Source organism: Oncorhynchus clarkii, chromosome 24, assembly GCF_045791955.1.
Source record: "Oncorhynchus clarkii lewisi isolate Uvic-CL-2024 chromosome 24, UVic_Ocla_1.0, whole genome shotgun sequence".
Classification (NCBI taxonomy): Eukaryota; Metazoa; Chordata; class Actinopteri; order Salmoniformes; family Salmonidae; genus Oncorhynchus; species Oncorhynchus clarkii.
The window spans coordinates 16,761,441-16,777,337 of record NC_092170.1 but is presented as its reverse complement, the minus strand read 5'-3'; the positions used below and the strand labels follow the sequence as shown (position 1 = coordinate 16,777,337).

The 15,897-nt window shown below is 46.2% G+C and overlaps 1 protein-coding gene across 6 annotated transcripts in view; it reads left to right on the top strand.

Annotated features, from left to right (window-relative positions):
- LOC139382361 (BCAS3 microtubule associated cell migration factor-like) overlaps window positions 1–15,476 on the top strand; it is a 323,347-nt gene extending 307,871 nt beyond the window's left edge. For all 6 annotated transcript variants that reach the window (XM_071126351.1, XM_071126350.1, XM_071126352.1 and 3 more), the window contains one exon: window positions 12,953–15,476. In XM_071126351.1, the coding sequence (XP_070982452.1) occupies window positions 12,953–13,101 (149 nt within the window). In that variant the 3' untranslated portion in view covers window positions 13,102–15,476. The remainder of the gene's footprint in view (window positions 1–12,952) is intronic.
- The last annotated feature ends 421 nt before the right edge of the window (window positions 15,477–15,897 follow it).

Here is a 15,897-nt window from a genome sequence, read left to right as displayed (position 1 = left end):
AGAAATGATCATTGACATATATTCATAGTTTATTGACTGTCCAGCTCGCTGATAATCATTAGACAGTAGGGAGCATCGAAAATTCCAAAAACGATGGATAGAGGACAATTTTTTCAACATTTTGACTGCAAGGAATTTTCAGTGCGGCCCTCGTTGCAGACCAAATGCGGCCCCCGAGGCAAAATCAAATCAAATCAATGAGTTGGACACCCCTGTTGTAGACTAAATGCGGCCCCCGAGGCAAAATGAGTTGGACACCCCTGTTGTAGACCAACGTAGCGCATGTCCCACAGATACAGCTACCCACTAGCTTATAACATATATAACATATCATATCTAATGTCATGGCCCTACTTGAGTGTCCAAGATCAAAGCCTAACCAGAATCACACTAAATGGCTACATTCAGACAACCAGCTATGATGGAGCCCCTTCGTTTCAGTGTCATTTTCATACACAGGCTCTAATGTTGTTTTTCCCCTCTTCTCGAAATGGACTCGTTCAGGGTGTGGCTAGTGATATTAGGATAAACCTTCTATATACCATGTTCCACTTCTGTTTAAATAGCTGCCATATTATTACCTAGAAGCTGATTCAGAGACAATGGTACAGGATGCTGTTTCTCCCTCCTCCCGGGCATTTAGAGCCAGGCTGTGTCTTAAATGGCACACTATCCCTATATAGTGCACTACTTTTGACCAGGGCCCATGGGGCTGTAGTCAAAAGTAGTGCACGATAGAGGCAATAGGGTATCATTTGAGACGCAGCCCCCGTCAGTGAAGACTAAATAATGGAATACGGAGTCGGTCAGTTAATTGAATAAGGAGTTGATTAGTAGAAATGGACTGTAACGTTAAGTGGTATGATCCATTGAACCCTGGTCTGTACTTAGAGAGGTTGTGCCCTAAGGCTTAAGCAGCTTACCTGCTATGGTAAGAGCCCTTTTAACCATTTGAAGATAGCCCTATCTCCAGCTTCCCTTTTCTTCCCAAATGGCACCCTATTCCCTACATAGTGCACTACTTTTGACCAGAGCTCTTTGGGGAATGGGGTGCCATTTGGGGAGCAGGCTCTGAATGGTTGTAGCTACTTTACGGGCTCTATATAATAGTTTATATGGCCTGCAGACAGCCTTGTTGTGTCCTCCCAGTCTTTAGCCTGCTGCTGTTTGCCCACTCTGGGTTAATAGTGCCGTTGTTGATGTGGTAACCTTTCTTCCCTGTGTGTTTTCTCAGAAGTCCATGAGAGCGTATTCATACCTCCATTACCATATCATGTTGTTTCTTTTCTCTGCATTTCTTGGGTCAAAAGGACAAACGGACCAAGGCTGCGTGCCAAACAGCACCATATTCTCTTTATAGTGCACTACTTTCGACCATGGCTCATAGGGGTCTGGTCTAAAGTTGTTCACTATATAGGGAATGGGTAAGGGTGCCATTTTGGATGAACACAATGTCTTGCTCTCAAGGGCCGTGTCCCAGGTCAAGAGGTCAACATCAGCAGTGCTTTTCTGAAGGGAACAGGGAAGTTAGTTTTGATTGGCTCCACATTCAGCATGAACTGTACTGTAGATGGACAAGAATCAGCTCATATTAATGAAAGCTATTATACTGTACATTATAATGTACATAATGGCAGTCTATAGGACAAGATGCTCTTGCATGCATTCAGTATTTAGCCTCTGGTGTTGCCGTGAGTCTCCTCTGTTCTCTTTGTCCTGGACCCCTTTATGTTTTTTAACTCTGACTCTCTCTCCGTGACCTCTGTGTGTCCTCTCTCTTGACCCCTGCCTCAACCCGGGTGTCTCTCAGTTCTAGCCAATTCCGAGGTTGATATGGTCAGCCTCCAGCCAATAGGGAGGCTGACATGGCCCGTTTAGCCTGCTGCTAATGGCCGTCCGAGCCTCCTCCTTCCTCTTGCACAGCTCTGTCCCCCGACCAAGGAACACAGGTTTGCTTTCATTCTCCTCCCGGTTCCGCTAAGCACCCGTACCACACAGACAGGGCTGGCTGGGGTATTGGGGGGTGTAATCGGAAAGAAGAGGTGGGGGTGGCAGGGTGTCCCAAGCCAGAGAGAATGTGTAGCTGTGTCCTGTAGTTGTGTCCCCTAAAGTTAAGGGACAGCAGGGTACTATGAGGGGTACTGTGGTGTTGGGTATCAGCTGGATCATGGAATGTTCCGTAGGAGTATGTTGGATGGATCTCATGTCTTTGTCTTCTGTCAGATGTGTGTATGTTTCATATGTGTATGTCAACACACATGCTGGCACCCACCCACCCACACACACACTGGCACCCACCCACCCACACACACTGGCACCCACCCACACACACACACTGGCAACCACCCACCCACACACACTGGCACCCACCCACACACCCACACACACTGCAGCACCACAACTCCAGTAGAAAGGTAGCGAGTGAGTGGCCTGACATGATGTGGCCTGATTGTAGTGAAAGTCCCCTTACACACACAACCACCAGTCTGCTCAGCTGAGCCCTTTGTCTCAACACACAGCAGAGAGGACTTGTCTGGGGGTTAAGTTGTGGTAATAACATTCTGTTTTGGGGTTTTGGTTCAGAGGTCCAGAGGTATGTTTGTGTGTGTGGTTCTGTCCCAAATGGCACCCCATTCCCTATAATGTACTGATGTACTGACCAGTTGAGTCTTATGGGTGGATAGGGTATTATTTGGGTGGTTGTCTGTGTGTGTGTGTGTGTGTTTAGAGAGGATGGTGTGGTGGATTTTAAACAGCTAGCCAAATCATCTGTGTGAGCAACTGATGAGGAAGTCTCCTCTAAATCCAATGTGGCTTAAATATAAACATAGACTGACAACAGCTTGGCACACACACACATACACTTTCTCTCTTCCACACACCCAGTGAGGGGGTAATGATGAGGGACAATCAGTGTGTGTGGTATAGCGTTTCACAGCATCCTGATGTATAGCAGGGCTTTAAAACCAGTACAAGCTCTTTACCGGAGAGATGAGTGGAAGTAATGAGGAGAAGAGCGGGAGATAGAGAGGGTTGTATAGAGAGGAGTGATTGTATCTCCATGCAGCAGGCCTTGTGTAATGAGGTCTGATTGGAGATGAAGCAGTCCACCATTTATCTGCTGACCCATGAGAGTGTGTATGTGGCCCCAGAGCCAGCTGGGGCCAATTGTGAGATTAAATTTAAAACTCAAAAACTTTCAGTTGGGATAAGTATAGTATCGGTATGTGTTACTGCCTCACTCCCAGACTCTCTGAGACGAGAGAGATAGAGGAGGGAAAGATGGAGAGAAAAGAGCGACGAGAAAGTGGCATCACCTCTCTCCTCTCCTCCTCGCTCCTCCCTGTCCTCCTCTCCTGTCATCTCCACCTCTCCTGTCCTCGCTCCTCTCCTGTCCTCTCCTCCTCACTCCTCCCTGTCCTCATCTCCTGTCCTCGCTCCTGTCCTGTCCTCTCCATCTCTCCTGTCCTCGCTCCTCTCCTGTCCTCCTCACTTCTCTCCTGTCCTCCTCACTTCTCTCCTGTCCTCTCCTCACTTCTCTCCTGTCCTCTCCTCCTCACTTCTCTCCTGTCCTCTCCTCCTCACTTCTCTCCTGTCCTCTTCTCCTCGCTCCTCTCCTTTCCTCTCCTCCTCACTTCTCAACTGTCCTCTCCTCCTCACTTCTCTCCTGTCCTCTCCTCCTCGCTCCTCTCCTGTCCTCTCCTCCTCACTTATCTCCTGTCCTCTCCTCCTCACTCCTCTCCTGTCCTCTCCTCCTCACTTCTCTCCTCTCCTGTCCTCCTCACTTCTCTCCTGTCCTCTCCTCCTCACTTTTCTCCTGTCCTCTCCTCCTCACTTCTCTCCTGTCCTCTCCTCCTCACTTCTCTCCTGTCCTCTCCTCCTCACTCCTCTCCTGTCCTCCTTCTCTTCTCCTTGCTTCTCGCTCCTCTCCTGTCCTCTCCTCCTCACTTCTCTCCTGTCCTCTCCTCCTCAGTTCTCTCCTGTCCTCTCCTCCTCGCTTCTCTCCTGTCCTCTCCTCCTCACTTCTCTCCTGTCCTCTCCTCCTCACTTCTCTCCTGTCCTCTCCTCCTCACTCCTCTCCTGTCCTCTCCTCCTCACTCCTCTCCTGTCCTCCTTCTCTCCTCTCCTCCTCGCTCCTCTCCTGTCCTCTCCTCCTTTCTCCTCTCCTGTCCTCTACTCCTCGCTCCTCCATGTCCTCCTCTCCTGTCCTCTCCTCCTCGCTCCTCTCCTGTCCTCTCTTCCTCGCTCCTCCCTGTCCTCCTCTCCTGTCATCTCCACCTCTCCTGTCCTCGCTCCTCTTCTGTCCTCTCCTCCTCGCTCCTCCCTGTCCTCATCTCCTGTCCTCGCTCCTGTCCTGTCCTCTCCAGCTCTCCTGTCCTCGCTCCTCTCCTGTCCTCCTCACTTCTCTCCTGTCCTCCTCACTTCTCTCCTGTCCTCTCCTCCTCACTTCTCTCCTGTCCTCTCCTCCTCACTTCTCTCCTGTCCTCTCCTCCTCACTTCTCCCCTGTCCTCTTCTCCTCGCTCCTCTCCTTTCCTCTCCTCCTCACTTCTCTCCTGTCCTCTCCTCCTCACTTCTCTCCTGTCCTCTCCTCCTCGCTCCTCTCCTGTCCTCTCCTCCTCACTTATCTCCTGTCCTCTCCTCCTCACTCCTCTCCTGTCCTCTCCTCCTCACTTCTCTCCTCTCCTGTCCTCCTCACTTCTCTCCTGTCCTCTCCTCCTCACTTTTCTCCTGTCCTCTCCTCCTCACTTCTCTCCTGTCCTCTCCTCCCCACTTCTCTCCTGTCCTCTCCTCCTCACTCCTCTACTGTCCTCCTTCTCTTCTCCTTGCTTCTCGCTCCTCTCCTGTCCTCTCCTCCTCGGTTCTCTCCTGTCCTCTCCTCCTCAGTTCTCTCCTGTCCTCTCCTCCTCGCTTCTCTCCTGTCCTCTCCTCCTCACTTCTCTCCTGTCCTCTCCTCCTCACTTCTCTCCTGTCCTCTCCTCCTCACTTCTCTCCTGTCCTCTCCTCCTCACTCCTCTCCTGTCCTCCTTCTCTTCTCCTTGCTTCTCGCTCCTCTCCTGTCCTCTCCTCCTCACTCCTCTCCTGTCCTCCTTCTCTTCTCCTTGCTTCTCACTCCTCTCCTGTCCTCTCCTCCTCTCTCCTCGTGTGTCCTTTCTTCCTCTCTCCTGTGTTCTCCTCCACGCTCCTCTCCTGTTCTCACCTCCTCTCTCCCCTCCTCGCTCCTCTCCTGTCCTCTCCTCCTCGCTTCTCTCCTGTCCTCTTCTCTCCTGTCATCTCCTCTTCTCTCCTCTTGTGTGTGTGTGTGTGTGTGTGTGTGTGTGTGTGTGTGTGTGTGTGTGTGTGTGTGTGTGTGTGTGTGTGTGTGTGTGTGTGTGTGTGTGTGTGTGTGTGTGTGAGCTTGCGCCAGACTTAAGTGAGAAGAGGACAGTTTAAGAGGATTAGGCCATTGACAGGATGCTGGATCATTTCTGGACATTATTTCCACAGTCAGTCCACTTGGTAATGATGTATATACTGAGCCCTGTAGAACTGTTATTGCGTTTTGCCACAAAGCTTAACTCCCTCCTTGCTGGATTGTACCATGAGGCCAAATATAGTCCATTCTGTCTCACTTCACGGCTTCAACATATTCGGACAGGGACGGAGTGGCCATAGGACAGTTCTGCAAATGCCAGATGTGCTGGTCCATCTTCAGCCCAGTCACCCAGTAAATTAGTATTTTCCCCTGTATTCAGCTTGCTGTTTGTCCTTAAGTGTTTGTGTTTTAGTGGAAAATGTCAAGTGTTACATGAATTGTTATTATTACGTGTAACTACATTAGTAATGTGAATGAAAATGTAAATATAGTAACCAATCTGAAACAGAATGTGGTTGATTTTTGTTTCTTTAGATTCAGTCATTGTCATGTAGGTACTATGCAGTTACCATGTACAGCTGAGTGAATCCAGCCTGGTTAACAGACTAGTTGTTTTGTTAACCAGACTGATTTCAGGGGGGTGGGATTAGTTGGTGTTAACTACATGTCATAAGGTTAGCTCTATGTCAAGTGTTACAGAGCTTAGATCCACGTTAGAGCAGATGGGCTTGTGTTGAGGGTGTGAGCATCAGGGTGGGTGGGTGTGATTGATTGATTGATCGGGTGTTGATGTTATCAAGAGCAACATCTGATCCAGAGATCAACTTATTGTAAGGAAACCCTACTTAGGACTATTATGTAGGACTATTATGAGTTAGAACAAGAATTGTTTAGGGGTTAGGAGATAGGGAGTAAGGGTTAGGAGAGAAGGGTTATGGGTTAGGAGAGAGAGGGGTTATGGGTTAGGAGAGAGAGGGGTTAGGAGAGAGGGGCTAGGGGTTGAGAGTTAGGGGAGATAGGCTAGGGGTTAGGAGAGAGGGGCTAGGGGTTGAGGGTTAGGAGAGAGAGGCTAGGGGTTAGGAGAGAGGGGCTAGGGGTTAGGAGAGAGGGGCTAGGGGTTAGGAGAAAGGGGCTAGGGGTTAGGAGAGAGGGGCAAGGGGTTGAGGGTTAGGAGAGAGAGGCTAGGGGTTAGGAGAGAGGGGCTAGGGGTTGAGGGTTAGGGGAGATTGGCTAGGGGTTAGGAGAGAGGGGCTAGGGGTTGAGGGTTATGTGAGAGAGGCTAGGGGTTAGGAGAGAGAGGCTAGGGGTTAGGAGAGAGGGGTTAGGAGAGAGGGGCTAGGGGTTAGGAGAGAGAGGCTAGGGGTTAGGAGAGAGAGGCTAGGGGTTAGGAGAGAGAGGCTAGGGGTTAGGAGAGAGAGGTTAGGGGTTAGGAGAGAGAGGCTAGGGGTTGAGGGTTAGGAGAGAGGGGCTAGGGGTTAGGAGTAGAGGTCGACCGATTAATCAGAAGGGCCAATTAATTATGACCGATTTCAAGTTTTCATAACAATCTGTAATCGGCATTTTTGGACAAAGATTATGGCCGATTACATTGCACTTCACGAGGAGACTGCGTGGCAGGCTGACTACCTGTTATGCGAGTGCAGCAAGGAGCCACGGTAAGGTGCTAGCTAGCATTAAACCTATCTTATAAAAAACAATCAATCTTAACATAATCACTAGTTAACTACACATGATTGATGATATTACTAGTTTATCTAGCTTGTTCTGCATTGCATATAATCAATGCGGTGCCTGTTAATTTATCATTGAATCACAGCCTACTTCACCAAACGGGTAATTTAACAAGCGCATTCAAGAAAAAAACACTGTCGTTACACCAATGTGTTCCTAACCATAAACATCAACGCCTTTCTGAAAATCAATACACAAGTATATATTTTTAAACGTGGATATTTAGTTAATATTGCCTGCTAACATGAATTTATTTTAACTAGGGAAATGGTGTCACGTCTCTTGTGTTCTGTGCAACATAGTCAGTGTGTATGCAGCAGTTTGGGCCGCCTGGCTCGTTGCGAACTGTGAAGACTATTTCTTCCTAACAAAGACAGCCAACTTCGCCAAATGGGGGATGATTTAACAAAAGCGCATTTGCGAAAAAAGCATAATCGTTGCACGAATGTACCTAACCATAAACATCAAATCACATTTAATTTGTCACATACACATGGTTAGCAGATTTTAATGTGAGTGTAGCGAAATGCTTGTGCTTCTAGTTCTGACAATGCAGTAATAACCAACGAGTAATCTAACCTAACAATTCCACAACTACTACCTTATACACACAAGTGTAAAGGGATAAATAATATGTACATAAAGATATATGAATGAGTGATGGTACAGAACGGCATAGGCAAGATGCAGTAGATGGTATTGAGTACAGTATATACATATGAGATGAGTAATGTAGGGTATGTAAACATAAAAGTGGCATAGTTTAAAGTGGCTAGGGATACATGTATTACATAAAGATGGCAAGATGCAGTAGATGATAGAGTACAGTATATACATATACATATGAGATGAGTAATGTAGGGTATGTAAACATTATATTAAGTAGCATTGTTTAAAGTGGCTAGTGATATATTTTACATCAATTTCCATCAATTCCCATTATTAAAGTGAGCTGGAGTTGAGTCAGTATGTTGGCAGCAGCCACTCAATGTTAGTGGTGGCTGTTTAACAGTCTGATGGCCTTGAGATAGAAGCTGTTTTTCAGACTCTCAGTTCCTGCTTTGATGCACCTGTACTAGAGGTCGACCGATTATGATTTTTCAACGCCGATACCGATTAATCGGCCGATTTTTATTTATTTATTTGTAATAATGACAATTACAACAATACTGAATGAACACTTATTTTAACTTAATATAATACATCAATAAAATCAAGTTAGCTTCAAGTAAATAATGAAACATGTTAAATTTGGTTTAAATAATGCAAAAACAAAGTGTTGGAGAAGAAAGTAAAAGTGAAATATGTGCTATGTAAGAAGCAATATGTGCTATGTAAGAAAGCTAACGTTTCAGTTCCTTGCTCAGAACATGAGAACATATGAAAGCTGGTGGTGCCTTTTAACATGAGTCTTCAATATTCCCAGGTAAGAAGTTTTAGGTTGTAGTTATTATAGGAATTATAGGACTATTTCCCTCTATACCATTTGTATTTCATTAACCTTTGACTATTGGATGTTCTTATAGGCACTTTAGTATTGCCAGTGTAACAGTATAGCTTCCGGCCCTCTCCTCGCTCCTCCCTGGGCTCGAACCAGCAACACAACGACAACAGCCATCATCTAAGCAGCATTACCCATGCAGAGCAAGGGGAACAACTACTAGAAGGCTCAGAGCGAGTGACGTTTTAAACGCTATTAGCGCACGCTAACTAGCTAGCCATTTCACTTCGGTTACACCAGCCTCATCTCGGGAGTTGATAGGCTTGAAGTCATAAACAGCGCAATGCTTGACGCACAACGAAGAGCTGCTGGCAAAACGCACAAAAGTGCTGTTTGAATGAATGTTTACGCGCCTGCTTCTGTCTACCACCGCTCAGTCAGATACTTGTATGCTTGTATGCTCAGTCAGATTAAATGCAACGCAGGACACGCTAGATAATATCTAGTAATATCATCAACCATGTGTAGTTTATGATTGATTGTTTTTTATGAGATAAGTTTAACGCTAGCTAGCAACTTACCTTGGCTTACTGCATTCGCGTAACAGGCAGTCTCCTTGTGGAGTGCAACAAGAGAGAGGCAGGTCGTTATTGCGTTGGACTAGTTAACTGTAAGGTTGCAAGATTGGATCCCCCGAGCTGACAAGGTGAAAATCTGTCGTTCTGTCCCTGAACGAGGCAGTTAACCCACCGTTCCTAGGCCGTCATTGAAAATAATGTGTTCTTAACTGACTTGCCTAGTTAAATAATGGTATAACATTTTTAAAAATCTGCAAATCGGCCCCCAAAAATACAGATTTCCGATTGTTATGAAAACTTGAAATCGGCCCTAATTAATCGGCCATTCCGATTTATCGGTCGACCTCTAACCTGTACTGACCTCGCCTTCTGGATGATAGCGCGGTGAACAGGCAGTGGCTCGGATGGTTGTTGTACTTGATGATCTTTATGGCCTTCCTGTGACATCGGGTGGTGTAGGTGTCCTGGAGGGCAGGTAGTTTGCCCCCAGTGATGCGTTGTGCAGACCTCACTACCCTCTGGAGAGCCTTACGGTTGTGGTCGGAGCAGTTGCCGTACCAGGCGGTGATACAGCCCGACAGGATGCTCTCGATTGTGCATCTGTAGAAGTTTGTGAGTGCTTTTGATGACAAGCCCAATTTCTTCAGCTTCCTGAAGTTGAAGAGGCGCTGCTGTGCCTTCTTCACAACGCTGTCTGTGTGGGTGGACCAATTCAGTTTGTCCGTGATGTGTTCAGAGGGAGCACCCCCCTATCCACCCTCTCCACTACTGTCCCGTCGATGTGGATAGGGGGGTGCTCCCTCTGCTGTTTCCTGAAGTCCACAATCATCTCCTTTGTTTTGTTGACGTTGAGTGTGAGGTTACTTTCCTGACACCACACTCCAAGGGCCCTCACCTCCTCCCTGTAGGCCATCTCGTAGTTGTTGGTAATCAAGCCTACCACTGTAGTGTCGTCCGCAAACTTGATGATTGAGTTGGCTAAGAGTCAAGCTATTTTTGCAGTTCATTCCAGTCATTGGCAGCAGAGAACTGGAAGGAAAGGCGGCCAAAGGAGGAATTGGCTTTGGGGCTGAGCGCGTGCTGCGGCTGGTGCTGCTATGGTGACCAGTGAACTGAGATAAGGCGGGGCTTTACCTAGCAAAGACTTGTAGATGACCTGGAGCCAGTGGGTTTGGCGACGAGTATGAAGCGAGGGCCAGCCAACGAGAGCGTACAGGTCGCAGTGGTGGGTAGTATATGGGGCTTTGGTGACAAAACGGATGGCACTGTGATAGACTGCATCCAATTTGTTGAGTAGAGTGTTGGAGGCTATTTTGACATCGCCGAAGTCGAGGATCGGTAGGATAGTCCGTTTTAGGAGGGTATGTTTGGCAGCATGTGTGAAGGATGCTTTGTTGCGAAATAGGAAGCCAATTCTAGATTTCATTTTGGATTGGAGATGCTTAATGTGAGTCTGGAAGGAGAGTTTACAGTCTAACCAGACACCTAGGTATTTTTAGTTGTCCACATATTCTAAGTCAGAATCGTCCAGAGTAGTGATGCTGGACGGGCGGGCAGGTGCGGGCAGCGACAGTTTGAAGAGCATGCATTTAGTTTTACTTGCATTTAAGAGCAGTTGGAAGCCACGGAAGGAGTGTTGTATGGCAGTGAAGCTTGTCTAGAGGTTAGTTAGCACAGTGTCTAAAGAAGGGCCAGAAGTATACAGAATGGTGTCGTCTGCGTAGAGGTGGATCAGAGAATCACCAGCAGCAAGAGCGACATCATTGATGTATATAAAGAGAGTCGACCCGAGAATTGAACCCTGTGGCACCCCCATAGAGACTGCCAGGGGTCCGGACAATAGGCCCTCCGATTTGACACACAGAACTCTATCAGAGAAGTAGTTGGTGAACCAGGCGAGGCAATCATTTGAGAACCCAAGGCTGTTGAGTCTGCCGATAAGAATGTGGTGATTGACAGAGTCGAAAGCCTTTGCCAGGTCGATGAATACGGCTGCACAGTACTGTATCGATGGCAGTTATGATATCGTTTAGGACCTTGAGCGTGGCTGAGATGCACCCATGACCAGCTCTGAAGCCAGATTGCATAGCGAAGAAGGTACGGTGGGATTCAAAATGGTCCGTGATCTTTTTGTTAACTTGGCTTTCGAAGACAGAAAGGAAGGGTAGGATAGAGATAGATCTGTAACAGTTTGGGTCCAGAGTGTCTCCCCCTTTGAAGAGGGAGATGACCGTGGCAGCTTTCCAATCTTTGGGGATCTCAAAACAGAGGTTGAACAGGTTAGTAATAGGGGTTGTAACAATTTTGGCAGATCATTTTAGAAAGAGAGGGTCCAGATTGTCTAGCCCGGCCGAATTGTTGGGGTCCAGATTTTGCTGCTCTTTAAGAACATCAGCTATCTGGATTTGGGTGATGGAGAAATGGGGGGGGGGGGGGGGTGGCTGTGGGGGGTGCGGGGCAGTTGACCGGGGTAGGGGTAGCCAGGTGGAAAGCATAGCCAGCCATAGAAAAATGCTTATTGAAATTCTCAATTATCATGGATTTATCGGTGGTGACAGTGTTTCCTAGCCTCAGTGCAGTGGGCAGCTGGGAGGAGGTGCTCTTATTCTCCATGGACTTTAGTGTCCCAAACCTTTTTTGAGTTTTTGCTACAGGATGCAAATTTCTGTTTGAAAAAGCTAGCCTTAGCTTTCCTAACTGCTTGTGTATATTGGTTCTTAACTTCCCTGAAACGTTGCATATCACGGGGGCTATTCGATGATATTGCAGTACGCCACAGGTTGTTTTTGTGCTGGTCAAGGGCAGTCAGGTCTGGAGTGAACCAAGAGCTATATCTGTTCCTGCTTCTACATTTTTTTAATTGGGCATGCTTATTTAAGATGGTGAGGAAGGCACTTTTAAAGAATAACCATGCATCCTGTGCTGACGGGATGAGGTCGATATCCTTCCAGGAGGTCAGAACGCTCGGATCAACCCCAGTCCTCGACTAGAGCGTACACTGGATGCTCTGAATGCTCCGAGAGCAAAATGCTCTGAAATTCCGAGCGTTCTCTGAGCACACTCAGACACTCCAGAGGGAATTTATGAACACACCCTGTGAGTCATCATACCCATAAAACCTAGCGGTCAAACAGGGAAATGGTTCCAATTGTTTTTTTACCATTCATTTTTCCCATAGGGGATTTAGTAACACTTAAGATAAGGGCTGTGTTTCATGTGGGCTTACCCTGGGGTGACGTTTTAATAACCAAGTAAATCTCACTAAGACCAGGTAACTTTTATTAATATATTTGCCTGTATTTACCCCCCAAAAATGCCATCTAGTGTGGCTATCTTAAAGAACTACAAATGCCATCATGATCTGGGCTGGGATATGGAGACAGGGGCTAGTGGTTAGTAGAGGGGCTAGTGGTTAGTAGAGGGGCTAGGGGATGGGGTTAGGATAGAGGGCCGAGGGGTTAGCAGAGGGCCTAGGGGTTAGCACGCACACGCTATTGGTAGTGGAGGGAGTGGCGTTTTGGGCCCTGTCCAGAAACAGCCCCTAGCCCTTGTCCCCTATAGACACTTCATCTGTTGTAGATCTGGTAGAGTTGGATAGGGAGACGCAAAATGGTTGTAGCTCCGCCTTGGCCTCTGATAAAGACAACATCTGGCAGCTTTATATGTGAATGTACATTTTTATTGGTTTGGTACACAGAAAGAAACAAGACAAAATCCCACTCAGCACTACATAATCTACTTACATCATTACAACACTTTCAATGTACAGCTCATAGAAGATTGGAATGTTCATTTTCATGTGTGTGTGTGTGTGTGTGTGTCTCTTTGTCTCTGTCTCACCCCCACAGAGCTCCAGAGGGAGGGCAGCATTGAGACTCTCAGCAACAGCTCTGGTTCCACCAGCGGCTCCATCCCCCGTAACTTTGAGGGCTACCGCTCTCCACTGCCCACCAACGAGAGCCAGCCCCTCAGCCTCTTCCCCTCCGGATTCCCCTAGAGGAGACCAGGAGACAGCCTGCCTATCACCCTACAAGACCTGGGGTCAAATACTATTTTAAGTCTTTCAAATGCTTTGAGTGTTTGCTTTAGTCTGCCTGGGGTGCCTGATGGGAGGGGACTACATTTTACAACTATTCTATTGGTTCCAACTATTCTATTGGTTCTAGACAAGCTCAATAAAGCCCAGATAAAGTATTTTAACCCAGGTCTGCTACCTACCATCCATCCTACCGCTTCACACAGCACAGCCAGACAGTCCTGATGTCTTCCGGTCTCTCGCCATGTTGATGTTCATTAGGATGTTATTGTGAGCAATGGTTCCCTTTTCATGTTCCCTCCTCTCTCTTTCCAAATCCAGGAACTGTCCAGTGTTACTCCCACCTACCGATGTGTGTGTGTGTGTGTGTGTGTGTGTGTGTGTGTGTGTGTGTGTGTGTGTGTGTGTGTGTGTGTGTGTGTGTGTGTGTGTGTGTGTGTGTGTGTGTGTGTGTGTGTGTGTGTGTGTGTGTGTGTGTGTGTGTCACATGGCGTGTGTTTCATTTTGGGTGTGTGAAATAGCTGAAGTTTGTTATTTAGCTAGACATGTTTTTATGGAGTTGATTAACTACGTGTCACTTTGACTTTTTCACAAGCTTGTAAATGGTGATGGACCTAATGTAGCTGTAGTTGTTTTACTTCTGAAGATAACGACCTAGCTCAGCATGCGCGCTGTAATGTATATTAGCTTTACTAATTAAGACCAAATCACTTCCATGTATGCTTTTCTCTTCATTTGGTAACATTGATGGTTTTGGTGGGTATCTTTTTAGTTTGTTGAGTCGAGTGTTTTCTGATGATTTCATCTTGCTTTGATTATGATTTTCTTTTTCTGCAACAAAAAAACAGGTTTGTGCTTTAACAAAAGAAAAGGCTTATTCCTTACTTGCGTGCACACACACACACCTCAAACACACCCCAAACACAAACACATGCTTGTATGCTGAATAACTACTTTGCCAGCTTGCTTTTCTTAGTGAATGGGTCATTGCTAGACTTGACCAGACCACATAGGACTTGAAATGAAGTGTGATCTGATGCACTAGTGAGAACAGAAAGATAGACTCACCTTTGAGACTTAAAACAGGTTCTAAATATTTGGTCACTGATTTTGTATTTAGTGTTTGTCAACATTTTAATTGTATAACACAATACAATCCTAGTCCTTTGTCTGGGGAATGGATGTCTGGTTGACTACACAGGTCTGTTCAGAAAAATGCGACGTTACAGGACTTTCAGGTAGAAATACATTTTATAGAACATGTGACTCCTCTCTGTCCTGTAGGAAAAGGAGTCATTACAGATCTATATATTACATATTTATCTGCAATGTTCGGGAATGTTTCACCCTACTGAACACAGCCATGTTCCCGTAATTCTGCATGTTGAATGAGTCGATGGCTACTGCTGCTTGGTCACTGGACAATGTAACATAAAAGAGGCATGATGAATTTATTCCTTTTAATACAGAACACATGCTTATTAATACATTTTTACTAATATTGGTTTTGTAAAATACCAAATCGTTATTTGCTATACATTCATGTTAATGAAATGTATTGATGTGTTATTATCACCCCTGGATACTCAATGATTTCATATATGCTAAATAAATATTACACCTGCAGAGTCATTGTTTCAATCACGTGAACAAAAGTAATCAGCAAGTGCTTTTGTAAATGTAAAGTGACTTCTCGTTTAATTTAATGAAAATAAATAAACCACACCAAAGCCAGTGCACATTTTCTGCCAGTTTATTGTGGAAAAGCAGACCGTAAATACAACACTCTAAAACTTATCACTCAGATCAAGAGTCAAATGAACTTGAACTTCAAAATGTTCAAAAATCACTACAAGACTAATTGATGTAGGGCTTGTATTGTATTGGCTGAATTTCTTTAAATCGACAATTATGTGAACTGTCTTGTGCAACTGTCTTATTTAAATGCAATTCACTTACCTTAGACAGGACCAAAACTGGAGCTGAGACTGAAACAATGGCCATGTGAATGTGTTTGAGCAGGCATGCTCTGCTCTATTCTTCAGGTTGTTTTCTCCATACAAAAATAATCAATAGAACGGGCTTGGAACCCCTAACCCTGCCATTTTGACCTGATTTTACTGGTCCACCGATAGAGTAGCCCATTATGGGTGCGTTCATAAATTCACTCTGGCTATCTATTACAATTTCAGAGCACTCTTGTCTGAGTGTGCCAGAACGCAGAATAACTGCTGAATTTACAAACGCTCAACACCCGTTGAATATGGCTGATGCCAGTAAACGTCGGCAAAAAAATGCGTAATTAAATAGTTGCCAGCAGCACAGTAACAGTCACCAACACTCTGGATAACATGAAAACAGCCTAATCAACTCTGCTAGGGTGAGTAAAATGGTCAGCGTGAGGTGTTCTCTCATTTGTTTCCTGGAAGTAGCTAGCAAGCTAGCCAACGTTGGCCAGTTAGCTTGGGTGCTTGACTGCCGTTGTGAGGTCAGAACGCTCAGATCAACCCTACTCCTCGGCTAGAGCGTCCACTCGACGCTCTGAACGCTCCGAGAGCAAAATGCTCTGAATTTCCAAACGGCCAGAGGGCTCTCTGAGCACACTCAGGCACACCAGAGTGAATTTACAAACACACCCTATGAGTCATAATACCCATTAAACCTAGCGGTCAAACAGGGAGATGGTCCCAATTGTTTTTCCACATAGGGAATTTTAGAAACACTTAAGATAAGGGCTGTGTTTCATGTGGGCTTACC